Source organism: Nanorana parkeri, unplaced genomic scaffold, assembly GCF_000935625.1.
Source record: "Nanorana parkeri isolate BGI_ZX_2015 unplaced genomic scaffold, ASM93562v1 scaffold1045, whole genome shotgun sequence".
Lineage (NCBI taxonomy): Eukaryota > Metazoa > Chordata > Amphibia > Anura > Dicroglossidae > Nanorana > Nanorana parkeri.
The window spans coordinates 195,999-223,299 of record NW_017307313.1 but is presented as its reverse complement, the minus strand read 5'-3'; the positions used below and the strand labels follow the sequence as shown (position 1 = coordinate 223,299).

General features: G+C 39.3%; 1 protein-coding gene across 1 annotated transcript in view; it reads right to left on the bottom strand.

Moving 5' to 3' along the window:
- Window positions 1-2,286: 2,286 nt before the first annotated feature.
- Window positions 2,287-27,301, bottom strand: part of CACNA1I (calcium voltage-gated channel subunit alpha1 I) — a 191,161-nt gene continuing 166,146 nt past the window's right edge. Inside the window, exons 28-30 of the mRNA XM_018567416.1 lie at window positions 12,868-12,965; window positions 4,157-4,359; window positions 2,287-3,462 (exon numbers count right to left, since the gene is read on the bottom strand). Of these exons, the coding sequence (XP_018422918.1) occupies window positions 2,782-3,462; window positions 4,157-4,359; window positions 12,868-12,965 (982 nt within the window). The 3' untranslated portion in view covers window positions 2,287-2,781. The remainder of the gene's footprint in view (window positions 3,463-4,156; window positions 4,360-12,867; window positions 12,966-27,301) is intronic.

Below are 27,301 nucleotides of genomic sequence, written 5' to 3'. Positions count from 1 at the left end.
TGGTGTTGGGTGTGGGTGGTGTGTGCGGTGGGGGGGGGGGGGAGTGTTTTGGGTGCACACTGTTCTTACATTTTGTTTAAGTATGTTTGTTTTTTTTTTTAGTGTAACAGAGCAGCTGCCTTATGTCTAAGCCCTTTCAATCTGCTTACAAAACTGCCCCCTGTTGGTCATTTTGTTTCTTCAGCATCTCTGACCTGATACACTTGAGTTAATACACTTGCCTTGTTTGTGTTTCAACATTTTATTCTATTCAACATGGTCATGTTTTCATATGTTCTGGGTGTTGGCCAATTTTAACGAAACCATGCATTTCCGGGGTTGTGGTGTACCTGGTGTTAAGGTGTGCAGTGTTTTGGGTGCTCAGTGTTTTTATATATACAAAGGATGCAGGGAGGTGCTGTGAAAAAGTAGCTCTTAAAAAAGACTGTGAGCAACAACTGCCCTCTTATCACCCCAAGCTAAAAGTTATCATCTAAAAAAGGGAAAACTTAAAGTGACATTAAATGCAGGAGTTAAATCTTAAAAATGCATTCAAGTCCATTAACTATTAACAGAAATGTAACTTATTTGTGTATTACTCAGCTGTAGATCCTCAAATCATCTCTGAATTGGTGCTGACACTGTCTTTCCTTCTGGGGGGTGGCTACTTTTTCTTCCCCGTGGTCCCTGCTCAAAACTCGCACCCGTGATGGACTCCCAGATAGCTAGCAATTGAGCTGCAAGTTTGAAAATGACTTGCTAAACTATTGCAGACTTGCCGAGCTTCACAATTTTGTTGCACATTTACAGCAACTCGGACATAGTTTGTTAAAGCAGATGTAAACCAAACCACTAAAACGTCATATAAACTTTAACATGATCTTATCACTTGGAAAGTTAGTTGCTAGATTTCATAAAAACAATAGCTGGTGATACTGATATACAGCTCTTTGTTTGGGCACTTTGTGTTATGTGGTGTAATCAATTTGGATCAACAGATTATAAGATATCTTGTTCTTATAAGAATTAGTTACATTTTAGGGACCCTTTGGTAATTGTGCCCCACTCTTAAAGTGATACTAAACCCAGGAGTTAAATCTTAAAAATACTTTCAAGTACCCTAACTATTAACAATAATGTTGCTTGTTTGTGTATCACTTGGCTTTAAAACCTGAAACCATCTCTTAATTTGTGCTGACACTGTCCTTCCTTCTGGAGGGTGGCTACTTTTGCTCCCCATGGTCCCTGTGTGTGTTGTAAAACAGCCACCGCTCCTAGCTCTCCCTCAGGATGGATTATAATGTCAATACAAATAAGTAAACTAAACGTGAGATTGTAGTCCATCACAGGAGTAAGCTTGGAGTGGGGCTACTTGACAACACACACAGGGACCATGGGAACAAAAGTAGCCACCCTCCAGAAGGAAGGACAGTGTCAGCATGAAATCAGAGATGATTTGAGGACCTACAGCTAAGGGATACACATATAAAATAAATTTTTGTTAATAGGTAAGGAACTTGAATGTATTTTTAAGCTTTAAATCCTGAGTTTAGTGTCACTTTAAAAATAATAGATGGCTGAGCAACATCTGATCTACAAAAGTTGTTTGAGTAGTCAAGGAAAATTATAAGATACTTCAGACATTTCTTTATTTAAACAGGGCTAATATTTTTTCAGACTTATAATTTAAGCAAATACGGTAGCAGCATTACCGGCTACAATTCATTGATCTATTTGACATAACTTTTTCTCAGGTGCCTAAGCTGTAACAAATTTCACCAGCACAATAATAGCCAATTCTGACTGAGGTTAAGTTTAGGACCCATACCAAATATCCAGATCATGTACGGGACAATAGAAAAAAACGCTATTGCTTCAATATTCATATGTTAACATAGTCCTCATATGCTACATCAAACCTCGGCTCTTCGATAAACAAGTGGATATCTGCTGCTTTAAAAGTTGAGGATGACCCATATGCTATTCACAACAGGGCAAAAGGAAACGTTTTCTGCTAGTTATTAGTCAAAGCAGCTGACTTCATTAATTAATTCTCCACAACAGGGATTTTTACACCACACTTCACCATATCTGAGGTAGAAAGGTGATCCTCTTACCCTGCACAGTGAAACGCGGTTAAGGAATCTACAATACCTCCATTAATCTTGTGCTACAGGAAAACTTTTCTGTTTAAGCATGATGTTAAGCTTTTCATAGTTTCATGTTATTTTGAGGCAACATAGAAGCATAATTATGTGTTGTGACTCTTCAGATAGTTTAAACAATATTTGATCTTTAGTTGTCAAAGAGCTGTATGTGGCATTCATGTTAACCTTCCTTTCAAAAATGCTAAGTATAAAAATCCGTTTGTTGTATGTGTACATTAGACAGAAAGAACAAGGATTTTCAAAAAACAAGATAATTGTCTCTCGTCACCAAATAATTTGTATTGCCACATAAAGATACTTTTTATATTACAAACTGTCAGGAAGTCCCAAGCAACAGTAAAAATAAAATATATATAAATAAAATAATATATATATATATATTATTTACTATATGTAATAGCCCCAAAGGCTAGATACAGTACAGCGGTTCTTCCACTATAGAGCCCGAGAGCTCAGCCAACGTAACCTCTCCTCTCTTCAGTTGCATTGCTTGGCTGGCTCACACAGTGAGGTAATATAGCATTTTCTGCTGGTCAATTTGAGAGATTTAAGGCCATTTCTCCTGTTTTCAGAGTTAGGAATTCATATCCCAGGAAAATGACCTGCCTCCCACCTAATAAAAGAAAACAAAATCTCATCTGTTCCGCCTATTATTATTGCCAAAGGCCACATTTCCTGAGACACTACCAGTAGGTATCCCTCTTTCAGTTGGCAGTTTTCCAGTACTACTACGGTTTTCTTGGTTTTCTGAGGGAATAGAAGTTTGGTAAAAATCCATCACCCATGATGGCATTGAAAGGAAGCCCTGTGGATCGACTGCGTAAAACTGCTTTGCTCCTCTTACCCTAGAGGGGGCAACAGAAAGACTGTTTACGCTGCTGCATTTTTTTATGGCACCCCCAGGTGGTGCTAAGGAGGGTGGGGGTGAAAACAGAGATGTTAATGATAAGCTACTAAGAGTCTCTGAAGGCTCACTTGTTCCTCTAAGACTTCCACCAGCACCTTCTTCATCAGAAGGGTCCATGGAGTCATGAAGAGTACATCCAGGACTAGTGCTGCCACCACTGCTATGGCTCCGTTGGTGGCGTCGAACCTTCTGAAGTGCAAAGCTAGGACGGTTGCTCCTCCTCTGCATAATTGAAAGAGAAGATATAGGAAGGGTAGTATGATGGGTTGTAGGAGATACACGCAGATCAGGGAGGTCCATGGTGCACTGCGGAGAGTCGCTTAGATTCAAGCTATCCTCAAGAGTAGTCTGTAAGCTGTCCTCAGAACTTGCACTTCCACTTTCCATTGATGAATTGCTTTCTGTTGGCTGGGGGAAAAGGGAGATTATAGCATTAATAAACCACAAAGTAGGCTTAAAACTGAACTGCATCCATCAGAAAATTCTATATAATGCATATGGACTTCTTTCTCAAAATGCCAACCACATATTTATTTTCACATTTTACTTAGTCCTTTTATCTTTTTAAGAATTGGCTCCTCATAAGGTGTTTGGCTGCAGGATGATTCAAGCTTTGGTCCAAAGAGGGGAAGGGATTCAGAAAAACATGACCTACCTACTAGGTATCGCCTCTATATGGTTTATAAATGTAATGTAGCTGTAGAGAAGAGATGGGGGTGTAGCTGTAGAGAAGAGATAGGGGTGTATCGGGTGCTTTATTGTTATAACTATTAGGTGGTTATGCACACAGTGACCACAGACATTCCCCTGATGTTCTACATTGGCTGTCAATGTAGAAAATGGCAAATAATTCCAAATATGAAACCCTGGAATAGACAGATAATAAATACATTTCACATAAGGATATCAGGTGATCTGATAATTGTGGTGACACCAGAAATGTTTTTGTTTGTTTAGAATTAGACTTTGAACACACTCAAGCACATACAAACATGTATAACATATTCCCATTTTGATAAACCATGTTCAGATTAATTCATATACAATATTTTTATTTCTATTTTCTCAGCAAAAAGTACCACTTGCTGGAAAGTAACCTTACCTGTCTATGAAGTGAACATTTGACATCTGGGGAATGAAGAGTAGCCCAAGACTCAGGAGAAGAAAGTTTAGGGATACTTTTTTGGAGTGCCAGATCCTCTGGATCCTTTTCTGTAGTAGGGATGGCAGGATGGAAGAACTCAGCAGGGATTGGTAACAAAGGAATCAATGGATCTCCTAACAAAGGAGGTTGTGGAGGGGATGCTGGGGGAAAAATGTTAAAAAGTGGAAAAGTTAAGGTTACGCTGAATAATTCTACAAGTCTATGCATAATTATTGCAGGCCTAGAATCCATAATGGTTGAATGTATTAATTAAAATACTTAATAGAGAAATGATAACATAGTATGTGATTGTTAATTAAAATATTCACAGTTATTAATGGAGTGGATACAAATCTTACCTGCAGTATATAGGATCTTTATGAATGAAAAATGCCACCGTTGTTTCAAAGCTATTTTCTTGTTAAAGTACCTTTTTTCTGCGATACACGACACGCGGCTGTTTTAGCCACGATCGTGTTCAGAAGCACGAGCGGAATCGCGCCGGGAAACCACACGATCCATTTGGCGTGACTGGGGTGCCATTGGAAAATAATGGCACCCACAGCGCGATTGGTGCACACCTATACGACTCCTGACCGTGCGGCAATCTGCATGGAATCGTGCATGATTGACGCACGGTGGGGTGTCGCACATGGGCTGGCATCCATACTGCTAATCTTTAATGACAGTTGGAGGAAGGATTTTTCCAAATCTAGAGCTGGACCCCTGAGCAACCAGGCCGCAAACAACCTGGTCCTGGCTGTCACATAAATAGGTTTACCTATAGACTGAACCAATTTGTCCAATGATGACAGAATGTTTTGTTGTAGGGGTCTGAACTGGAGCTAAGCAAATGGAACAGCTTCAAAGTATGCAACCATCAACCCCACAACTCTAATGCAAAGTCACAGATTTGAACAGCTTCTGGAATGTAGTCCACGGGTCTGATAATGGCATATCTAAAGCTTTAATTAGGGATGAGACGTGTCTAGAATGAGCCCTAGATGGTTTAAGTAATATGCGAGTTTCAGCACTGTTTTTTGTAGGTTTTGAATTCAAACTGAACCTTGTAATGGTCTGGATTGTTCATGTCACATTTGTTGGTTAAGTGTTTAGATGAAGCACCGAAATTTTGAGGTATGCTGACTTAAGTTTTACTTGCTTACAAGGACATTACATGTGAATACAGTATTATACAGCATACAAAGAACGTCTTGTATATATCATAGATATACATGCATAAGAATAGAGACTAACATTGCACTACAATGCCAGCTCAAAAGACATAATTACCCAAGTAATACAATCATTAGACATGTGCACCAGCAAAAAATTTGTTTCGTTTTGTTTCATTTTCATTCGGATTTTGCTTTATTCCGTTTTTCGGAATTCGGGTCCGAAAGTCAATTCGTTTTGGAATTCGGACGAAATTCGTTAGCAGTAATCCGTACGAAATTTTGTTTGGTTCGTTCGTTGCAGCAAAGTGACATTTAAGAGTAAAAAAACGTTTTTTTTTGTTCTGAAATGTCACTTTGCTGCAATGAAATTTCGTCCAAAAAACAAAAGTTCATCCAAAAAAAACGAATCGGAAATTTGGAATTGGAATTTCGGATTCGTTTGCATTCGTTATATCTGTAATTCGTATACATCCGAATCTCCAAAATTTCGTCCAAATTTCGATTCGGAACTAAACGAATCGCACATGTCTAACAATCATATATATGCTGTTGCATTTCCTAACACCCCTTCTCAACAGCATATGCGTTGCTATACTATGTGTAGCTTCTTTCAAAAGAAACTGTGATGATTTTTGGCAGTGGCTTGGTAAATGCATCTGCAGTCATTTCTTCTGATGAGCAATATTGCAAGTCAATAATGGCATGCTCTTGAGTGTCCCTAAGCAGATGATGCTAAATGTCGATATGCTTGGTTCTAGGGTTGACTCTTTCTGATAGTGCCAGCTCCCTGGTTATCTCCAAAGATTTGGAAGGAGTTTCACATGTCTATGTCCATTAAAAGCTGGCGAATCCATATTGATTCTTGACAAGCATGCGCTGCTGCTATGTATTCACCTTCAGTTGAGAAAAGTGCAACAGTTGTTTGCTTTCTGTTAGACCAACTTATGGTTCCGTCCCCATATTGGAAGATGTAACCACCTGTAGATTTGCACGATGTGCAGTCTCTGGCCCAATCAGCATCCAACTAGTTTTGGATTTGATGTTGCAGGCAGTCATAGCTTCATCGGTATTGTTCCTTTTAAATATTGCATTACCCTCTTTACTGCATTCCAGTTATGCCGACAGGGTGCTGCGACTTTTCTAGAGTATGCCCACCGATGCCGCTAAGTCTGGACTTGTCACAGTGGCAATGTGTAGTAGCTTTCCGGTTGCTCGGCGGGAACATGTCATTGTTGGGTAGCACGTTTTCTGCTTCATTGCTCTTTTGGTAGCCTGGTTCCATAGGTGTTTTTTATTTCCATTGCATTTTGTGTGTGGAAGTGTTCCAGAATTTCTTCAGTTTTCTGACTTTGGTTGAGAAGATAGCTTCCATCTTCTTCTACTCTCTCTATTTGAATTCCAAGAGAGTGAGCGATATTTCCAGGCTCTTTAATTTCAAAGTTTGGTTTTAGTTTGTAAACTTTTTGATTGTAGTCCCCTTCTTGTTCAAAACAGGTTATGCCATCAACATAATTTAGAATGTATATCTATCCATCATCTTGATTTCTGGAATAAAAACAGGGATCTACTTTGTTTCTTTCAGAATCCCTCTTTCTTGAGTATTCCATTCACTTTCTCATTTTACAATCTTGAAGATTGCTTGTGTCCGTAACTGCTCTTTTGAAGTTTACACACGAGGTTGTGTCTTTGCGCAAACCCTGGTGATTGCTCTATTTAGAGATCTTCCTTAATATCTCCATATAAGAAAGCAGTTTTAATGTCTAGGTTTTTCACTCGCATGCTCTACCCTGCTGCAACGCTAAGGAGTGTTCTGATGGTGGATTGTTTTACAACAGGAGCAAATGTTTTGTCGTAGTCTTCTCCAAATTTTTGTGGGTATCCCTTGGCAACTAATCTGGCCTTGCAGAAGAAAATATCCACTAATACATCAAGCTTCACCTTAAAAGTTAATTTGCTTCCTATAATTTTGCGATCGGGGAGAAGCTCCCTAAGTGTCCAGGTTTTCTTTTCTTGGATCAATTTTATTTCTTCTTCTACTGCCTCTCTCCATCAATTGGCTTTGCATTTTGGTAATTGTTCTATGTCTTCCCACAATGTTGGTTCGAGTATGCTATGTGTCTTAGGAGTATATGACAGCTTGCAGAGTGGTATTCCCTTTGTTTTCTAAGTGGATCTTCTAATTTCAGGTTGTTCAGCAGAATTTAACATGGAATTTAACTTATCCATTGTGAGTTCCACCTCTTGTTCTGACTCATTTTGCTCAGCTTCCTTTGCTGGTTTACTGGGTGAATTCACTTCACAACATCGCAGGATCATTGTTTCTGGTTATGGGCTCTCATTGAAATAAACAATGTGGCTTATTGTCACTTTGTCAGTCTTTGGATGGAGGATTCTGTATCCCTTCCTTTGTTTACTGTAGCCTACAAGAATACCTTCAATGGCTGTGTTCTCCAATTTGGATCGCTTTCGTTTGGAATATAGGCATAAGCTTTAAATCCAAACAATCTGATGTGCCCTAGGCTAGGTTTTGATCCATGCCACATTTCAAATGGGGTGCTTTCAATGGCTTTTGATGGTAGTCTGTTTTGTAGGTATGTTGCAGTCATGACTGCTTCTCCCCAGTACTTCTTAGGTAGGTTGGCATCTGACAGCATGCAACTGTCCATTTCTATAAGAGTTAGATTTTTCCGTTCTGCTACAACATTTTGTTCAGGAGTGTATGGTGTGGTGGTCTTGTGTACTATACCCCGTGTCTTTAGATATGATTAAATTTCCTTACTGATGTATTCCCCTCTTGTCGGTGCGTACAATTCCTGGTTTCTGGTGAATTTTTTTGCTGGATGGCTACAAAATCTTGAAGTTTCTTTGATGTTTCATTCTTGCACTTCATCAAATAAGTTGTTGTGTACCTGGAATAATCATCAATGAAAGTTAGTAGATATCATCTGTTGCCGCCTTATGTGGGAGTTTTTATTGGTCCGCACACATCGCTGTGTATGAGCTCCATGGGTGGGTGGTCTTTCTTTGAGTGGCCTGTGGAAATATGTGTGGCCTTTGCTTCTGTATAGCATTTTCATGTCATGAGCATTTGGCAAGGCAATACGATTATACTTTCTGATAAGCCTCTCTTTATGATGTATTTTATGGCATCTGGGTTTCAGTGCCCTAGTCATCTGTGCCATAAGTGGATTATGAGTGGCTGTCTTGACTTGTTCGTCTGCGGTGATGAGTCTGTACAGGTGTTCATCCAATTTTCTTTTTGCGAGGATTTGCTTGTTTCGAACTGTACATTCATCACCTCGGAATTGAACTGTGAGACCCTTATTAGCAATGGTTTCCACTGATAGAAGGCTTCCTTCTAGGTCTGGAACATACAGTACATTTTTCACAAGGATACTGTTTGTCCCCTGACAGTGTGATACAGTTCAAGGATCCTTGACCGTTACCTTCTGCAGTAATACTTTTCCCGCTTGCTCAAAATACTGTCCTTTGCACTGAAATCAATTTCTGTGAAGAAGGTCTCATCACTAGTCATGTAAGTCAATACACCATACGCGTGGTATACGGTTTTAAATCACTTTAAAGGTAGCACTCCATGATGTGCCTGCAGTTTTCTTTGTGACTGCCTTAGCTCTTTTTCTTGTGGGTGCCTCTCTCTTTCGCTGCTTGGCTTTCAAGATCAAACAGTCCTTTTTGAGATGACCAGTCTTTTTACAGCGAAAACATGCTCTGCTTTATTTTGATTTGCTTTGTGCTCTCATGGGCCTTAAGGACTCACCCGTTTTCTTCATTGTGCATATTTTCTTTCCTTCTCTCATATTCATTTATTCATTTTCTTTTGGTGTATTCTAGTGTTAGTTCCTGCTCAGGTCTGGTTTCTAGAGTGCTAATAAGAGCACTGCATTACTCTGGAAGGCTGCATAGCAGTAATGCCACAACTTGGTTATCTTTAATTTCCTCTCCAATTGCACATAGCTGTTCTACGATTTCCAGCATGGCATTCACATATTCACGCATTTCCTGGTCTTTTTCTAGGCTCATCTTCTATAGTTTGCGTAGCAGATATAGTTTACTGTTTAGGTTTGAACTCTCATGCAGTTTTGTAATGCAGTCCACATACCTTTTTAGTTGTATATTATTTTCTTATGTGGATACGCTGGTCATCTTCATCTGACAGACTTATAATTGCTTTTGCTTGCCTGTTCTTCTTGTCCCATTTCTCCGGGGGTCTATTACTGGGTCTGTCTGTACTCATTACTTGCCACAAGTCATCTTTGCTTAGCAGCATTTCAAGCTTGAACTTCCATAGCAGGTAGTTGTTATTGTTGATCTTTGCGGTTGCAAACTCCAAATCTGCACTGCTTGCACTCTTTCAGTAGCTTGGATGCGGCTCTTGTTGACTTGCAGTATTCTGTTTAGTGCCTGGGCCCATAACCTGTTTGTTATGTATTTTAGATGAAGCACTGAGATCTTGAGCAATGCCGAATCAAGTTTTACTTGCTTACAAGGACATTACATGTGAATACAGCATACAGAGAGAACTTCCTGTATATATCATAGCTAAACATGCATAAGCAAAGAGACTAACATTGCAATACAGCACCATCTACAGCTCAAAAGACATAATTACACAAGGAATACAATCATATACAGTATATGTTGTTGCATTTCCAACAACATTGACGGTCAGAGTTTGAGTGGACTTATCTAGGCATCCCACAATAGGAATACTGTGAAGAAAACATAGGAAACCGGCACACCGATCTAAGTGCAGTATAAAGTGACTATTTAATAAGGTTAAAAGTAATGCACTTACAGGATATAAAAAAAACATCTCGCCTGTAACGCTACAATCGTTCTAGTTGCGCAAGTTGATGACTTCTGTTTTATGGAATGCTAGACATGTGCACCAGCAAAAAATTTGTTTAGTTTCGTTTTGATTCGAAATTTGGTTTATTTAATTTTTCGGAATTCGGGTACGAAAGTCAATTCGTTTTGGAATTCGGATTTGGACGAAATTTGTTAGCGGAAATACGTACAAAATGTATTTTTGTTTTTGTTTCGTTGTTGTTTCGTTCGTTGCAGCAAAGTGACATTTAAGAGGGAAAAAAAGTTTTTTTGTTTTCAAATGTCACTTTGCTGCAACGAAATTTTGTGCAAAAAAAACCGAATTGGAAATTTGGAATCGGAAATTCCGATTCGTTTGCATTCGTTATATCTGTAATTCGGATACATCCGAATTTCCAAAATTTCGTCCGAATTTTGATTCGGAATGAAACGAATCGCACATGTCTAAGGAATACCCTAGTAAGGCTAGCACAGGGGACAGAACCTCAGGTGATATGCTGACTAGTAGGACTACAAACTGGTTGAGTGTCCACAGGAAAATGTTGAGTGTCCACAGGAAAATGGAAATAACATTTATTGCACTGGAAAGATGGAGACATACATGTATGCATCGTTGATGTCCACCAAAGTTAGAAAGGCTTCCTGGTGGAGGGAGGCTATGATAGACTTGGTGGATTCCAGGTGGAAATTTTGAAGAACAAGAACTCTAAAGACATTGGTTCTATATTCCTCCTATAGAATCTTGACCTAAGTTGTAACTATCTGTAATCTGTAGCTACATTTTTATCCATCAAGGCCAAAACTGATACAGCTGCAAGCTCAAGTGTCACGCCAAGAACCCTGCCAATAAGAACTGCCTAGGAAGTTCATCAGAGTCATCTACTTCTATTATCAGGCAAGTGCACCTCTACGTGTGCAAGCTGGAAATAGTCTCCTGGATTTGTCAGGAGGCTTCTTCAATCAAATATCCTACTATATGAAGGACCATGCAAGTTCTGCCATCCTTGAAGGGGTGACCTGATGTCCACATGGTCTGTACCAAAAGGTCTCAAAATCACAATATCAAAGACTTAACTGGCCAACATTAACTACTGTATTTTGTTCATCCTGAGAATTACAAATTGAGTTAGTTGAGGTTTGACAACGTGCGGCCTCTTTGACTCAAAGATGTTTATTTCAAGATTCATCTGAGACTTTTTGTTCTTTCTATGAACCTATGTATGTGTTTGCATGATCTCCCCACTTTTGTGTCTTTTAGATTCAAGTATAATGAGGCAAAGTCATCCATGTTCATTGACTTATGTTTGTGTTATGTTAGGGTGACATCTAAAGATTTCAGGTGGGGAGTGTTCTCTTACCTATTATTATGTATTTTCTGCTACTGTTATGTACGGCATTAATGTAATTCATACTCTGATCTATACTGACACCTGGTGGTGGTGCAGTGACACAGCAACTTGTTATTGTGTGTACTTGTTCCTCAGTCCACCCTCTTGTTGATAGTTTGTTAGTTCAGTCTTAAATAGAGCCTTCCCTTTTCTCCATGTTCCCTCAGTTAGTCTTAACTCTTTATAGCAGACATGGTCTTTTTACACATGAAGTGAGTACAAAAACATGCTCTGTACTGTGCTCTGAGAGGCATAACTGCATTGGATTACACTTCTGGGTCTTATTAGAGAGTTAAGCTGACTGTTGATTGTGCTAAATCAGCAGGTGACCATACCGCCCAGAAAAATCAAGATCTGATGGAGGTATGTCAATGCATAAAGCAGCATTTGAAACACACCAGCTGATGTAATAGGAAGGGGGATGGCTTGATGTTTGCTTACTACATCAGTGTTTACAACTATGGTTGCTGTGATTGGTTTAAAGTGATCGTGTGGCACAGTGCCAATCTGATGGGCTCTTAGATTTACTTTTCTAATGGCAACAAAATCACTGGCATTGTTAGCTCAAGGCACATCCATGCGCAGCGCAAACAAGGGAAGTTTAATACATCCAAGAATAGGTCACCTGAGTACCATTTTACCTACAATGATCAGCCATGAGGGGTTATGAAAAAAAAATAGATTTTAAATTTTTTTTTTTTAGTCCTGACATAAAAAAAATATACACAAACTCAATATGCATTCCCTTAATTTATAAGGTCACCAATAATATGATATAAAATCAGTAGAGACATCTAGATTTTATGTTATCTAGCTGGATTTCTAGTCCAAATGTACAGAACGCTTCTGATAACGATACGCTACACTTTCTAAATCTCCAATTTAAGACAGCTTCACTAAGTCATCATTGGAGTCTTTCACCAGCTCCAGATAGAAAGAAAAAAAAACAATTCTCTCAGAAAACCTAATTTATCCTGCAAATAAAATGGTGAATTGCAGTAGCTATGTGACTTATTAATTTAGAGCTGCAGTGAAAAAGCACAAATAAATAAAAACCATATTATTGTATGTTTCGTGAAAAAAAAATGTGAGAACATTACATTTTGAAGAAAACATTGTTAGCTAAAGGTCAGTATCACTGCACAAAGACTTTTGCCAGTTTTACAATTATGTTGAAAATGAGCAGTTTTTACAGGCCATCGCTTGCAAAGCAGCATATTTAGACTCACTTTCAATATAAAAGTTTGTGATTTACCTGGGTTGCTTTCTTCTTTTAGCCAGCTGTCCCAAGACTCTGCTGGGGTTAATGAGATCTTGTCTATCTCACATAAGTATTGTTCAGAGTCTGGACTATTTTGGCCATCCTGTTAATGAAGCAAAACAATGTAAATTAGCAGCAATATTTTTTTGTTCTAACAGAGAACCTGAAACTAATAATAATGCCATTATAACACCATACAACAAACTAACAACACATAAGTTAGCTTTGAAAAGTGTTTCCTTTAGATGAAGCTTCTGTATGGCTGCATGGGGCTACTGCTGGAAAAAGAATCCCTTGTGTGTAGTAAGATTAAGTTCCTACTGCTCTGGCACTTCTGCTTCTGCCAATACTGAAAGAGACAAATATGTCTGGATCATTTAATTTTCACAAGGAGAGGAACATTGTAAATATATGCCGAAAATTTACCTACATGACATTTTTCATGAGACAGTGTAATTGCCACTAGTATTACAGTGACAGTACTTGTAGCCATTGTATTATTTATCACCATAATATACATTTCACCTGAGGTTTAGGTTTAATATTAAAGGGTAGGATTTGGTTATTGATTAAGTTGAGGGTTTACGTTTAATGGTTTAAGTTAAGGCTAATTAGGTAACTCTCTTAAATTTATTTATTTTTGGAAAGGTAATATTTTAATTGTAATTGGTCTAGTATAGGTTATATGTTCCTAAATTCTACATGAAAAACATGAAAGCAAGCTAATATATTAGAAGGGCTGGTGCGACTATGAAGCAAGGGCAGAAAGGAGTTTTATCCTGAGAACTAAGTCTAAGATGCAATTGCTTAGAAAAACAGCTACAAGCTGGGAGCAGGGGGTTATTCAAAAATATCTTTATTTGTCATCCCTTTTAGTGTACTTGAAAAATCATCAACCATAAAGATTCCCATGCTTGCCAGTCTGTCTGAATCCAGACACATTGTTATCTGCCTCGAATTATATTTCTTAATTGTTGTCATCTTCATTGCCAGTGTCACCAATGGACCATCTGCTAGACAAGGTAGAAAAGGCAAAAACACATCAAAAACTATGAAATGATGACTCTCTACGTTTTTTTAGTTCCTCCTGTGCCACAATCCTCAGTAAAGGACTGAACAGTAAAATAGTGGCTGTTGACGCTAACCCTGATCTTCTTACTCATCTTTCTGCAGGGTCAGCGCAGCATGCCAGCACTTTCTCTAATGTTACATGGTATTTGAGGTTGAATAAAGACATAAGTCCATCAAGTCCAACCTGTTGTGTGCATGTATATGGTTCTACTTAGGGATGCACAGATACTTTTCGAATACCAGTGCAGATACTTGGCATTTTCCAGGGTTGCAGCGGTTGCAGCTGGGACCTAGCTCTGGCACTCCACCACGGTCCTGAAATCATTAGTCTGTATTGGTTTAGAAAAACTGTCACATGACAATGAACAAAAATGTATCAGTACTCGTACTTGTAAGTACTCGGCAAGTACCAGTACTCGTACTCGCAAAACTGGTATCTGTGCATCCCTTTATTTATATTTTTTAAAAACTAAATTGTACATTAAAACAGAGATGTACAAATCCCAGGAGCTCCTTGTGCTCCTTACAAATGACAGCTGCCTCCTAATTTTTGAATTTTTCTCTAGTCTAGTCTTGGAGCTCAGAATTATCGGTACATGTACTCGTACTTGTACCAAGTACTGTACTTGGTATCTGTGCAACCCTAGTTCTACTGATGTGTGCGTATGTAAAGTAGACTTGTGCGCCGTTCTGTTTCGTTTCAGAATATCCGTTATTTCGTATTCCGTAATTCGTAACTGAACTCAATTCGGATTCCGATTCGTACGGAATACGAATTTTCGTTACTGGCGGTTATATTTTCGTAACTTTACGAACATTCGTTATGATGAAGTTAAAAAGCAAAATACCTTTGTTAATATTGGAGTGGTAGTTGCTTTTTTTATCCGAAATACAAATTCCGTTAACGGATTCCGGATCCGAATTTAGTATTTCGGATAAAAAAAAAAAAACTACCATCAATCAACTCCAATATATTAACAAAGGTATTTTGCTTTTTAACTTCAATATAACGAATGTTCGTAACGGAACGAAAATACGTAAACGGAATTTCGTATTTCCTGCTTGTATTGTAATGCAACTCTCAGCAGCAGAAGAGAACCTCTGATTGGTCAACCAAAACGAAATACGAATTCCGTTAACGGATTCCGTATCCGATTTCCGTTAACGGATTTTTAAAAAAAAATACCTTCAACTCCAATATAAATGTACTTTGCTTTTTAACTTCAATATAAAACGAATGTTCGTAACGGAACGAAAATACGTCAACGGAATTTCGTATTTCCTGCCTGTATTTGTAATGCAACTCTCAGCAGCAGAAGAGAACCTCTGATTGGTCAACCAAAACGAAATACGAATTCCGTTAACGGATTCCGTACTCCGAATTCCGTATTTCGGACTTTAAAAAAAACTACCATCAACTCCAATATAAATGTACTTTGCTTTTTACCTTCAATATAACGAATGTTTGTAACGGAACGAAAATACGTCAACGGAATTTCGCACATGTCTAATGTAAAGGGTCCCTGTGTGATCGCATTTTTAATAGTTCCTGTACCCCTATATATTACGGTCCCTTAGGAAATCATCCAAAAGCTTCTTGAACAATTCCACACTCTTAGCTGAAATCACTGCCAGTGGCAACGAGTGTTGTCTATATTGAATATTGTCAATAATGAAAAAGCTGGTCTCCTATTCACTGGGCACTAGTAGGCAATATGCATCCCTCATCAGCTGCATTGTCAACACACAAACGGGGGAAGTAATCAAAACTGGAGCAGACAGAATCCGGAAAAGTTGCCCATGACAACCAACCAGCTTCTCTCTTTAATTTTCAAATCTTAACTCAACAAACTGAAGATAGAAGCTGATTTGGTGCCTAAAATTATTATGGACCACTTTTGTTGTTCATATTGGCATTTAGACCATAACAGTGTGAAATTCCATAGTTTTGCAACACTGCAAATGTTGAAAGGTAAGATTATTATTATATTGCAAAATAAAGTATTTTAACAGTGACAAATCTGTTAAAGTGGTCTTGGACATTTACATTTTTTTTCCAAACACAGAATTTTCTGTACCACTAATCTAATGATCAATGCCAAGCTGAGATACCAATTTGCAGTCATTGCACAATTGCACATGCTTCAGTCTTCCAAGCTTGTTAAATGCAATACAGCATGGCAGCAGGTCATAGCAGATCATACTCTTTTGATAGGAAGTAAGAGAAGGCCTGGAAAAGAATAAGAAATGTCTGGGTTCTGAGTTCACCATGGCCTTTTGTGGCAGTTTTAGGAAGGTACTCTATAAGTGCACTTAACCCTATGATTAAGCCCTACACACTGAAACATGTTGGAGAAAGGCTACTGGGTGTAGTGTTTAATAGTTCTGGTGCTTGGAAAATAGGATTGATTTTAGCTTCAATTAAGTGGTGTGTGTGGCTTCATCAAAAACTATGGGGGGAGTGGACCATAAAGGAGAGCAGGAGAAGACGAGCTAGAGAAGAGGATATCTGTAGTCTGTAGAGTGGTGTTGGGTTGGTTTTGAGTAGTGTTTGGAGGACTTTGAAAAGCGAATGCAGCTATGATTGCCCTACCATCATTTAGGCTGGGTGCGTGACATGTTGGCATGTGTATATCTTTTCTTTTCCTAGTCTGCAATTGAAGGAGTAGGACTAACAAGATGAGCAATATACTCTTGATATTAATGGGTGAGAGACTAACAGAGAAGAGGAGACATCCATTTCTGCAGCATTTCCTTGGGAACTGTCTGACAGTGAATATCTGGGAATTGTAGGCAACAGTAGTGAATAATGATGATGCACTTTGGGATATTGAAAAGTACCCACATTGATAACTAGGTGGTGGAAGAGGATAGGCAATCTGCTTTGTGAGAGTAGAAGTTTCCAAAATGTATTCCTAAATACCCACAACCTTGCCTTTCATTAGACATGTTTCCAATATACTGTAGATGGTTGCTAAAAATATTGAGAAAAACATCAAGAATCAAGATTCCCCAAAACACCAAAGTTGTTCACAGCTAAAACTTTTGCAGAGAGGCAAGGGCAGCACTATTGGTCACAGAGTTGTACACTTTAGAAGAAGCACTGTCTCCTTTTTGTTACCCTGTACCAGTTACTATACCCTATCCACCACTACATCTTCACACCCACCCGAACCCAAGTCAGTTATATCATAACTATTATCATTCAAATAAATAACAGAAGAATTGGCATCAAGTGCTCCTTGTCTACCTTCACCTTTACTGACCCTAAAATTGGCACAGCCACCATTGTGACCACAGCCACAACCATCGACTACTGTTTACTTGTACTTACTACACTGTCTACCCATCACTTTCATGGAAACGAGAATATGCCATAATGCCCATTGTCACTATTGCAAATTAGACATGTAACCTCATATAATAAATTTGTTTTGTGTCGAGATTCAGATATTATTTCTTTTTAGTTTTTTGAATTTCGGATCCAAATTTAAATTCGGTTTGTTGTTCGGATTTTGTATCCATCCGAATTTTCATTTTGGAAAGATCCACAAGAGGAAGTCATATGACTGTGCCCCAGGAAATCTGATAGGCCAGAGAACAGTTGCATGTCCGATTTAGTTTAGTCTTGAACGAAATTCATATTCGTTCCCATTCGGACGTGTTCAAATGCAGAAATTTGGATGCTTCCGAACATCCATTCAAAACAAAAAGAAAGTTACATGTCTATTGCAAATTTACCACCTAGTTTGCCCTCCTCCAGTGATGACAGATCCACACTTCCAATTGCTGCCTCCATGCTCTTGGATCCTTTTTCTCCTCAACCAGCATCTTCTTTCTCTGGCCATTGGGTGGCCACTGTATACTACCTCTAGCATATTTTTTCTGTCTGTCTGTCTGTCTGTCTATATGTCATTGGGTACCATAAATCTTTGTACCTAAATAGTGAATTCTCCTTTACCTATGAATATTTATCTAATCTTTCCACTGCCAGAACAGTTAAAAGTTAAAGGTGCTAATACATATGTAATTCATGTTTGCATGTTATTACTCAAACTACAGAGGCACCTTATTTTTGTTCATCTTCTGCCAGTACTGCCAGCACTAAGATGGGCAGTCTTAGCTATAGATTATGGCTGCTTAAAAACCTTTCCCCTACATCTGTCTTGAGAGTTTAACATGTTAGTGCCAAAACATAGACAAAACTGCTAATTACTGGTTTGAACATTTTCACAAATTTGTCAGTGACATTCAAAAAATACTGCTAGACAGAGGAGGTTAGATGGGACAGATCTAAATGTGCAGGCTAGGACAGTTGTACAGTTTTTTATAACAAGTAATGTGCCAATCAACTCATATCCTGTTACATTTTTATACATGTATGTATGTATGTATGTATGTATGTATGTATGTATTTATTGATGTATGTATATATGTGTATGTTTATATCGTATTTCTACAATGTTTGCAATGTTTTGAAAGAACATACTGTAGTATGCACAGTAACACATAGTAATACTCTAGTAAACAAAGCTCTGGATAATAAAAGGCCTTGAAAAAATTGTGAAATGTAAAGAACACAGAAAAAAGTGATATGACCATGAAGTGTGCATCTATTGGGAAGTGTTGTGGCTGACTTATGGCTACATCTGTTAGTAAACCGATAGAGTTGATTAGTATTGTCACATCAATAATACAAATTATATCACCATGCTAAATTTTAAATCTACTGACCATTTGAATCAATAAATAAACAAAGGGGTCTATTCACGAAGCTGCCGAAGGATCTAGCCGTAGCTTTTGAATAGCCGAACAGTGTTCGGCTCACTTCACTTGGGGTCGGTTGTTCACTCGGCTGCCCTCGGCAGCTTAGTGAATAGACCCGTAAGTAGTAGACAAAAGGAACTATTTCTCCTATCGCACAATTATCAAGTTGTCTGGGACAAACAGTAGAGAGATTTATGACTTAGGAAAATAAAGACAGAATAGTGTGAACAGTGCAGGGCTTAGAACTTAAAGAAGAACCTCAGGCAGAAATAAAGATGATATCCCTGGTCTAGTATAATTTTTTTAAGGGGACCCATTTTTGTTTTATTTTTTTGAATCGACCGTACAAAAAAGTGGCATGGGTTTCCACTCAAAATCTATACCCAATCATGCAATCTGAATGATCAGAAAAGAAGGCAGGGAGCATGTACCCCCCCCCCTTCCTGCACCATTCCAGGCCATTTGCCCTTTCCTGAATGGACAGGAAAAAGGCCAGGAGCAAGCATGCATCCCCCCTCCAAATCACACCAGGCCGCATGGTCTAAACATTGGCAGGATACCTTGCTGGGGGAGGAGGGGGGCGGTAAAGCCTCCCCTCTTGCAAGGCATTTTGTCCCCATGTTGATGGGGATAAGGTCCTCATCTCCACATCCAGTACACAGTACCCCTTGTTGCTCGTTTACAAAAAAAACAAAACATGAATAGTGAATAAAAACAAAGACACTGAAAAATGTTCCTTATTAAAAGAATTTCCCCCAAACAAAGTTCCATTACCCCAGTGATGTAGATCCCACTACTACAATTCATCATCACACCAAACTTCCCCCACTACTTCTCCCTTTGCAAATGACAGGTCCCTGTCACCGTAGAAGTGTACACAACAGTGGTGGGGAACCTGGGTGATGCCACTGACCAAATATGGTTTTTAAAATATACATGCCGAACCAATAAGGTTGATCACTGGCACTAATTCTGAAGGTTCCAGTGTTGATTTTTATTATTTTTATTATGTTTGTGTGTTGAACCTTCTAGTCATATGTAAATAATCCACTTGCATCAATTTTTTCACACGGATTGTTGTAATTTTACACAGATTTGTTTATTAACACTTTAGTGTGTAGTTGGTTCACATAGACCGAGCGCAACATATTTGCTTTACATGGTTATGATTATATTTTGTCAATTAGGACATTCAGAATCCTCATTGGCTTGTTACAGTTTAAAACAGAAACCAGTGGTAATCTGTCATTTAGAGGCAGCAGTGATACCACTCCTAAATGATAGACTTTTGGATGCATCAGCCAGAGCTGTGGACAGGCAGGCAAACTGGTCAGATCTGGCCAATATGTGCTCCTGTTCACTGAACTGTAAATGGACTGGGTTAAGGTCAAACTTCCACCCACACCCAAAATTCATCCCTCTAAATGTGTGAAAAGATTTTTCAGATTTTGCTGCTGACCTAAAAAGGGGCTTTGGTGGTGAGGAAGCTTTTGATGAAATTCAAATATAACAATTATATTCTTATAAGTTAGTAAGCTTTAGAGATTGTTGATCCAGGGAATATCAGATTGCCTTATGGGATCAGTGAGGATTTTTTTTCCCCCTGTTGGAGCAAATTGACAAATGCTTTATAGGGTTTTTTTTGCGTTGCTCTGGATTAACAGAGGGTAACTGTGGGCATAGCGTTCTGTTTTTAGGTTTTTCTTTTTTTCCCCCTCTTATCTCTATAGGTTGAACTCGATGGACTTGTGTCTTTTCTCAACCTGAATAACTATGTAACTATGTAATTACATAACATAATGGGCCCATTTTCAGTTGTTTAATAGTCATAAATGAGTTTTTATTGATCAAAGTAGAAACACCTCTAGCATATGTGGAAAGGTAGTAATGGGCTATTTTTAGCTAAGTTAAGGGCAAAAACTTTGGAGTCCAACAAGTGGGTTCCTTAAATGATGTGCAGATAGTATATTTTAATAAAGTCAAAAACTAGGGATTACTTTTATTTTGAGATCAGCCCCCTAACATTCCACAAGGGATGTTTAAATCGCACACTGGAGAGTGGATAAGATTTTACAAGAATATTTACTGTAGACAAGTAAAAAGCAACTGAAGAGGTGGACAACTAGATGCAATTACTGTGGGCATAATCTTACAGCAGGAGGGATAGGAGCACCAGTCAGTCAGTGGATACAGAGTGCTGGCTTTAAATGTAAAAAAACAGAACACAAGAACATAAACAGTAACAAAGAACACCTACCAAACCCAAAACTCTGAATGCTTTGTCTCAAAATAAGTAAACATTTCTGGGAGAAAACATCTGCCAACTAGCTATGTGCAAAATGGGAACAGATACACTTGGAGGAAATCCCATGAACACTAATCAAAGGTAGGTCAGGGGAGATGGTGATATACATATTATATAGAATATCTTTCAAATTTCTTGCTGCTTGGAGAATAGTTTCTCTGACACAAAAATAAAGGATCCTGATCCTGAGGACAGGAGGCCCACCTCCTGACCTCGGCCTGTTCATTGGACTTCCTTCTGCCTCCTGTTTTGTACTTTACTGCTCGGCTGGATTTGACCCTTGGCTTCTGTTTGGATACCGCTCCTGTCTTCTGCTTCAAACACCCTGCTGCCCGCCCGGCTTGACCTCGGCTCGGCTTGACCTGCCTCCGTTCCATAGTCTGGACTTTCTACCTGGCACTTTCTATTCTGTACCTTACTGCCAGTAGTGTTCCAAGTACAATTTACTGGGTTAGAATTTTCTTTCATTAGGAAGTCTAAGAATGTCACCAATATAGATTCAATCACGCGAACATGTCTTCTTTATTTAAAAAATTATAGGGCACTTCCATAGACTGTACCGATTTAAGGGTATAATTTTAATGAATCAAAATAAAGTACAATGATCAATACAAACATTTTTAAGCACTTACAATTTCCAACTAATTATGAGTTAAGTAAAGATTAAACCATCGTCTGTTAGAGCATATTTGGAGCCATGGTTTGGTTTCATAATGTTAAAGGAGATTAGAATGATAATGATTTATTAATTTAAAAAATGCTTGATAAACAATTTAACATTTTCTAAGAACACAAATAAAGGCATAGGCCAATACAGAGTGTTCTCACCTTTTTATGTCCTTCAATTTTCTTCTGAAAATGAAAGAAAAATCTATAATGGTAATTGTGTTTAAAAGCATTAATCATGGTAAATGCTGCCTGATCTCACTAAAAATCTATTGTTTTTCTGGGAATATTTCTGTAACTATTTGGCATAGTTAAGATAAGTACTGTTTGGTATAATTAGGCTATGTACACATCTATGGGTGATTGCACTCTTCTTTAACGATATTTTTTTCCAACCTTTATAGTCAGTATCTCTGTACAATAAGCCATTTTGATTATAAAGCCCATATAATATTTTATGATATCACCAAAAAACTGTTTTCCAAAAAGCTGCTGATGAAGTTGCCAAGGGCCCTGATATGCATGGAGCAAACCACATTTTACTGTGCAAGCAATTTTGGATTGGTAATGGATTTCCCAGGTCCCACAATTCTAGTTATACAGTTACCCAGTAGTTGCTGCTTTTCTTCACTTTTGGATTAGTTGCTGCATCACTTCCATATTTTGCTGTTGCATTTTTTCACACCCTTTTTTGGGGGGAATATAATGGGAAGCTGCAACTCATAGGCCTGGTTCACACCTGTATGTTTTGTAGCGCGTTCAACGCTCTACGAACGCTCTACCAAACGCTCAAACATGAAAATCCCATTGTTTTCTATGGGTATGGTTCACACCTTGCCGTATTTCAGCCCGTCTGAACGCGTTACAAAACGGCCTACGCCTGAAAAGGTACATGAGCTTCTTTGCAGCGTTTTTGTCGTTCGTTTCCATTGTGATACAGCCAAATAGCCCTCGGAAACGCGCGTCTGTCGCGCGGGTTTTTGTACCGCGAATCGCGGTAAAAACGCACGAAACGCGCGACAAACGCGCATATTCGATATGCCTAGGTGTGAACAGAGCCTTACTGTATTCTCATTGTTAGTGACTCAGAGGATTAGAATTTTTTATAGTAGTTTTGTTCAGGATGGGTAGGTGGTGCTTTGCACGGAGGTACAACTTTGTTATTGATATATATTTTCACATTTCTTAAACACTATAAATTAGTAATATTAGTATAAATGTACTGTAATTATATTTAAGACCTAATGGAGTTGACTGTTTGTATATAACATATATCTTGAATACATTGTTTGTATATTTATTATATTACTCAGTCGACCCAATTTTTCTTTGGTCAAGGCTTCTAATTTGAACACCAGGAAGTGATACAATATATACATGCATTAAATATACTTACTATGATACATTGTGTAAAATAGCATCAGTTATTTAATTTAATTTGTATCTGCTGCAGGGATCTGATTCAAGCATGTAGCTTGCAGGTATAGTCCAGACACTGAAGTGCACCTAAGGGCTTCCTGCCTGTGTTTATTCATCAGGATTGCCTCAAACATAAAACTAAAGAGACTGTCTTACAGGGGGCCAGCACTACACAAAAAAATATTTAGCCTCCTGGCTACCTGTGAGACAATTTGGGTCTGTTTAGACCTGTAGGCTGGTCCAGCACAGCCTGCATGCAGTCTCTTTATCTAACACACACCACACTTGCCCGAGGTGGGAAAGTGGGTATTGCTTAACCCCCTGCTTACTGCAAGACAAAACTATTGGAAGCACTGAACACGTGGACCCTGGTGTTTCTGAGACAGACGAGGAATAACAAGGTTTTGGAAATATAGAATTATTGGAAACACTGAACAAAATGAAACAATGATCCTATCAACACACACACACAAAAATGAAAAATCAGAGGAACATATTCTGGTCTACCCACAGGAAGAATCTACCAACAAATCAACCAAAGCTACAACCAACAGTTGACCCACAAACCTAGACCTTTGTGAGAAGAGGCAACAATAGCAAAGTCTTAACAAGAACCCTTACCAACAATACAATACTGGTTCCATCCACACTTAAGAGACATAATTCTTGGTCCTCCAGCACACCGACAACCACAAAATTAAAGAACACGTTTACTTCTTAATTGCAAAGCAGACTGAACTGTTTACATTCTCACACTCTCACCAGCCATTATATCCTTAATGTTTCCAAACACGTTGTCCCAATCATCTTTCACCTAACACTTTATATACCCTGCCAACCAATTTCATTCATGAACCCTCTACCCCCTGTCACTCCCTTCAAAATTGTCACTGACTCTTTCAACTCCTTCTCTGACAGACTCTGGTGCCTTTAACAGAATTTAAAACAGACCTTCAGCCATAAAAATAACAGCCACTCACCTGTCTCCCCCCTATCTCTTACATAATTGCAGACATTTTTTCCGAACAGTAAATACCTCTATTGTTTTTTTTATTGACTCGCTTGCTGAATCCTCAAATAGGCAAGGATGAAGTATGTTTTTTTAAAACCTATTTCCATATAGGGACAAGTGTTAGGTATTAGAAATTTGATTTTGGCTAGATGGGGTGAAGTTTCTCTTTAAGCACAGTCTGTCAGCATCGCTGGTTGCTGCTTCAACCAGCTGCTGGTGCACTCTGCAATTGCCACATTAAAGTAAGAATTTCCCCTCCAAATTCAGTGATATGTTATTTAATATTTCTGGTTCTTTTTCATAGTACATTTACTCTCTTGTAAATTATTATTTCCCACCTTCAGGTTAACATACACTTATTTAATCTTTTATATATATTTTTTTATAAATTCTTTTTTTAAAGTTTAATGCACAAATTATATACAGTGGGTCCTGTGGGACTAAATACAATAACAAGACAAACTAAAACATAAAGGCTACATGAACGATCTGCATGGGGGCATAAAGACAACCAACAGAGCACAGTATTTGGTGACGAATTAACGCTCGTGAATGGGATAATATATATAATCAGTAGACTGGTCCAGGAAACAAACTGGATCTAACCATGTAAAAGTCAGAGCGAATGAGCCCTTCTGATCTATAGTCAACCAAATAAAAAGTAGGGGAAAGAATGGATAAGAGAATGCACACAACAGGGTAGGACAATAGTACAGGAGAAGGCAGCAGAAGGAGAAAAGGGCAGGCTCACAAGGGGAAGTGAGGAACAGGCAAGACTGGATGGCTACTGAGCCATCAGAGATCCAAATTCTGGGGAGTCAAGGAACTCAGTCCAGTAGAACCATGCTTTGTGGAACTTACTCTCCATAAGGTGAAGAGCTTCAGTCAACTCTTCCAGGACACGGAGCTCATCAACCTTCCAAATCCATACTTGGAGTGATGGAGGGTCTGAACGTTTCCAGTACAGGGATATGCATGCTCTTGCCGCATTTACTAAAAGAAGTAGTAAGTAGTGAGCTACGGTAACAGGCCTTTGAGAGTGGGGAAAGGTGTAAAAGCACGGCAGCTGGGGCATTTGTCAAAGACATTCCCGCGAGTTGCTTAATATTGGCAAGGACCTGGTCCCAAAATTCTCAGATACGTGAGCAGGTCCAGGAGATATGAAGAAATGTTCCTGACTCCTGGACACATCTCTAGCAAAGCGGCAACGTCTGTGGGAATATTTTGTGCAGAGTGACCGAGACATAGTTTTTTGTAAGGATTTTGTAACCTCATTCTTGGATAGAACTATTAATGGATGCTTCGTGCGCAAAATGGAAAATGTACTCTTTCTGTTCAGGAGAGAACATGCAGTCCAAATCCCTTTCCCATTTGGATAAGAACACCGGAGGGGTAGGGTCTGAAGCGAGTACAAGTAAAGCATATGCTTTGGAAAGGCCATGACCCACATATTCTCCTCGCAAACACATGTCCTCAACGTCTGTCCTCTGGGAGTTGGGACCCAGAAGGCGAGATAGAAAAGAGCATAGTTGCATAGCTTGCCATCGCAACAAAGGCTGTGAGACCACTGTGGAAAGATCTTGAAGAACGGGAAAACCCCCCCGAAGAACAGAAATGGGCCACTCAGAACATGTTGGTATGCAAAAATCAAGAGAATGACCCGTCCTCTAGGCTCGGCGGAAAGGCAGGATTGCCCACAACCGGAGTCAATAGGGAAGGAGAAGTACTGGAAGAAATTACAGATCTAGCGGAGCGAAGAACATGGACTGTATATCCAATGAGTGGGTGAGTTGTAATCCCCCTTGTTAGAACCTGATCAATCCAGAGCAAACAGGGCAGGGGTATAGAGGAAGAGGCTTGTTCTATATGTACCCACTGCTTGTCGGTTACCTGGGTTACACCATTTGAAGGCCCACGCCATGTGCACCGCTAGATGATAGCGCTGAGGGTCGGGGAAACTGATTCCACCCATCGATGGTGTGCACTATTGGACCAAAGAAAAGAGGCAAAATCCCTCCTCACCTGTCGCGGGAGCACATTCATTTTGAGAACACTGTTTCTCCCGAACCAAGAGAGCGTGCCCTTCGTTCATTTAGCCAAATCCTTATGAATCGTAGATGTGAGAAGGGGTAAGTTGGCCTCGAAGATCCTGTCTATGGAAGGAGTTATTTTGGTCCCCAGGCAAGTGATGCCCAACGGAAAGAAAAAGCGGACTTCAGGCCACCAAGCGATAAGCCGGAACTGTTAAGTTGAGGCCTTTTGATTTCTGAAAATTAATTTTAAAGTTAGACAATTCCCATAGGTAGTGAGTTTTCTCGTCAGATTCAGTAGAGAGACCGCCGGTTGGGTCACAAGAAATAACACATCTTCTGCGTAATCTGCTATCTTGTGGGTGAGGGGACCCTCAAGAATTGCTGATATATCAGAGTGTGCTCTAATCCGGCAGAGCAAAGGTTCAAGAGATAAAATGACCAACAAGGGAGATAGTGGGCACCCTTGCCTCGTGCCATTGGATAACAAAAAGTAGTCAGAGAACATCCCATTGACCTTCACTCTGGCTGAGGGTGCTGAGTGTATAGCCAGAATCCAGGAACACATGGTATCCCGCAATCGAACTTTTGGAGGGTGGCCTGCAGGAATGACCAGTTTACCCGATCAAAAGCCTTCTTCGTGTCTAGAGAGTAGAATAGAGGGAATGTGTTTAGTCGATGCCAAGTGAATCATGTGGAGGACTCTGATGGTATTGTCCTTTGCCTCTCTAGGGGAACAAAGCCCACCTGGTCTGGGTGGATAAGCTTGCCGGTGAGTGGGAGGAGTCGGTTGGCAAGGATCTTTGTTCAGAAAGGATATGGGTCAGTAGCTGGAACACAGAACAGGATCCTTCCCTTCCTTTGGAAATAACAGTGATTGAGGCACGCAAAGAGTCTACAGGAAAAGTTTGTCCTGATGGTAAGGAGTTATAAGCCAAGAGAAAAGGTGCTGCCAAAGCGTCTCGGAAGGTCTTAAAGTAGAGGAGGGAGAATCCATCTGGACCCTGGGCCTTACCCGGCTTCATCTGTTTCAAGACGGTCTCCCACACTGAAGGAGTGATAGGAGATTCCAAGGAAACAGCTTCCTCTTGGGAGAGTCGGGGAATGCCAGAGTGTGCCAGGTATAAGCAAATGTTCTCTAGGGCCCGGGCATTGTCT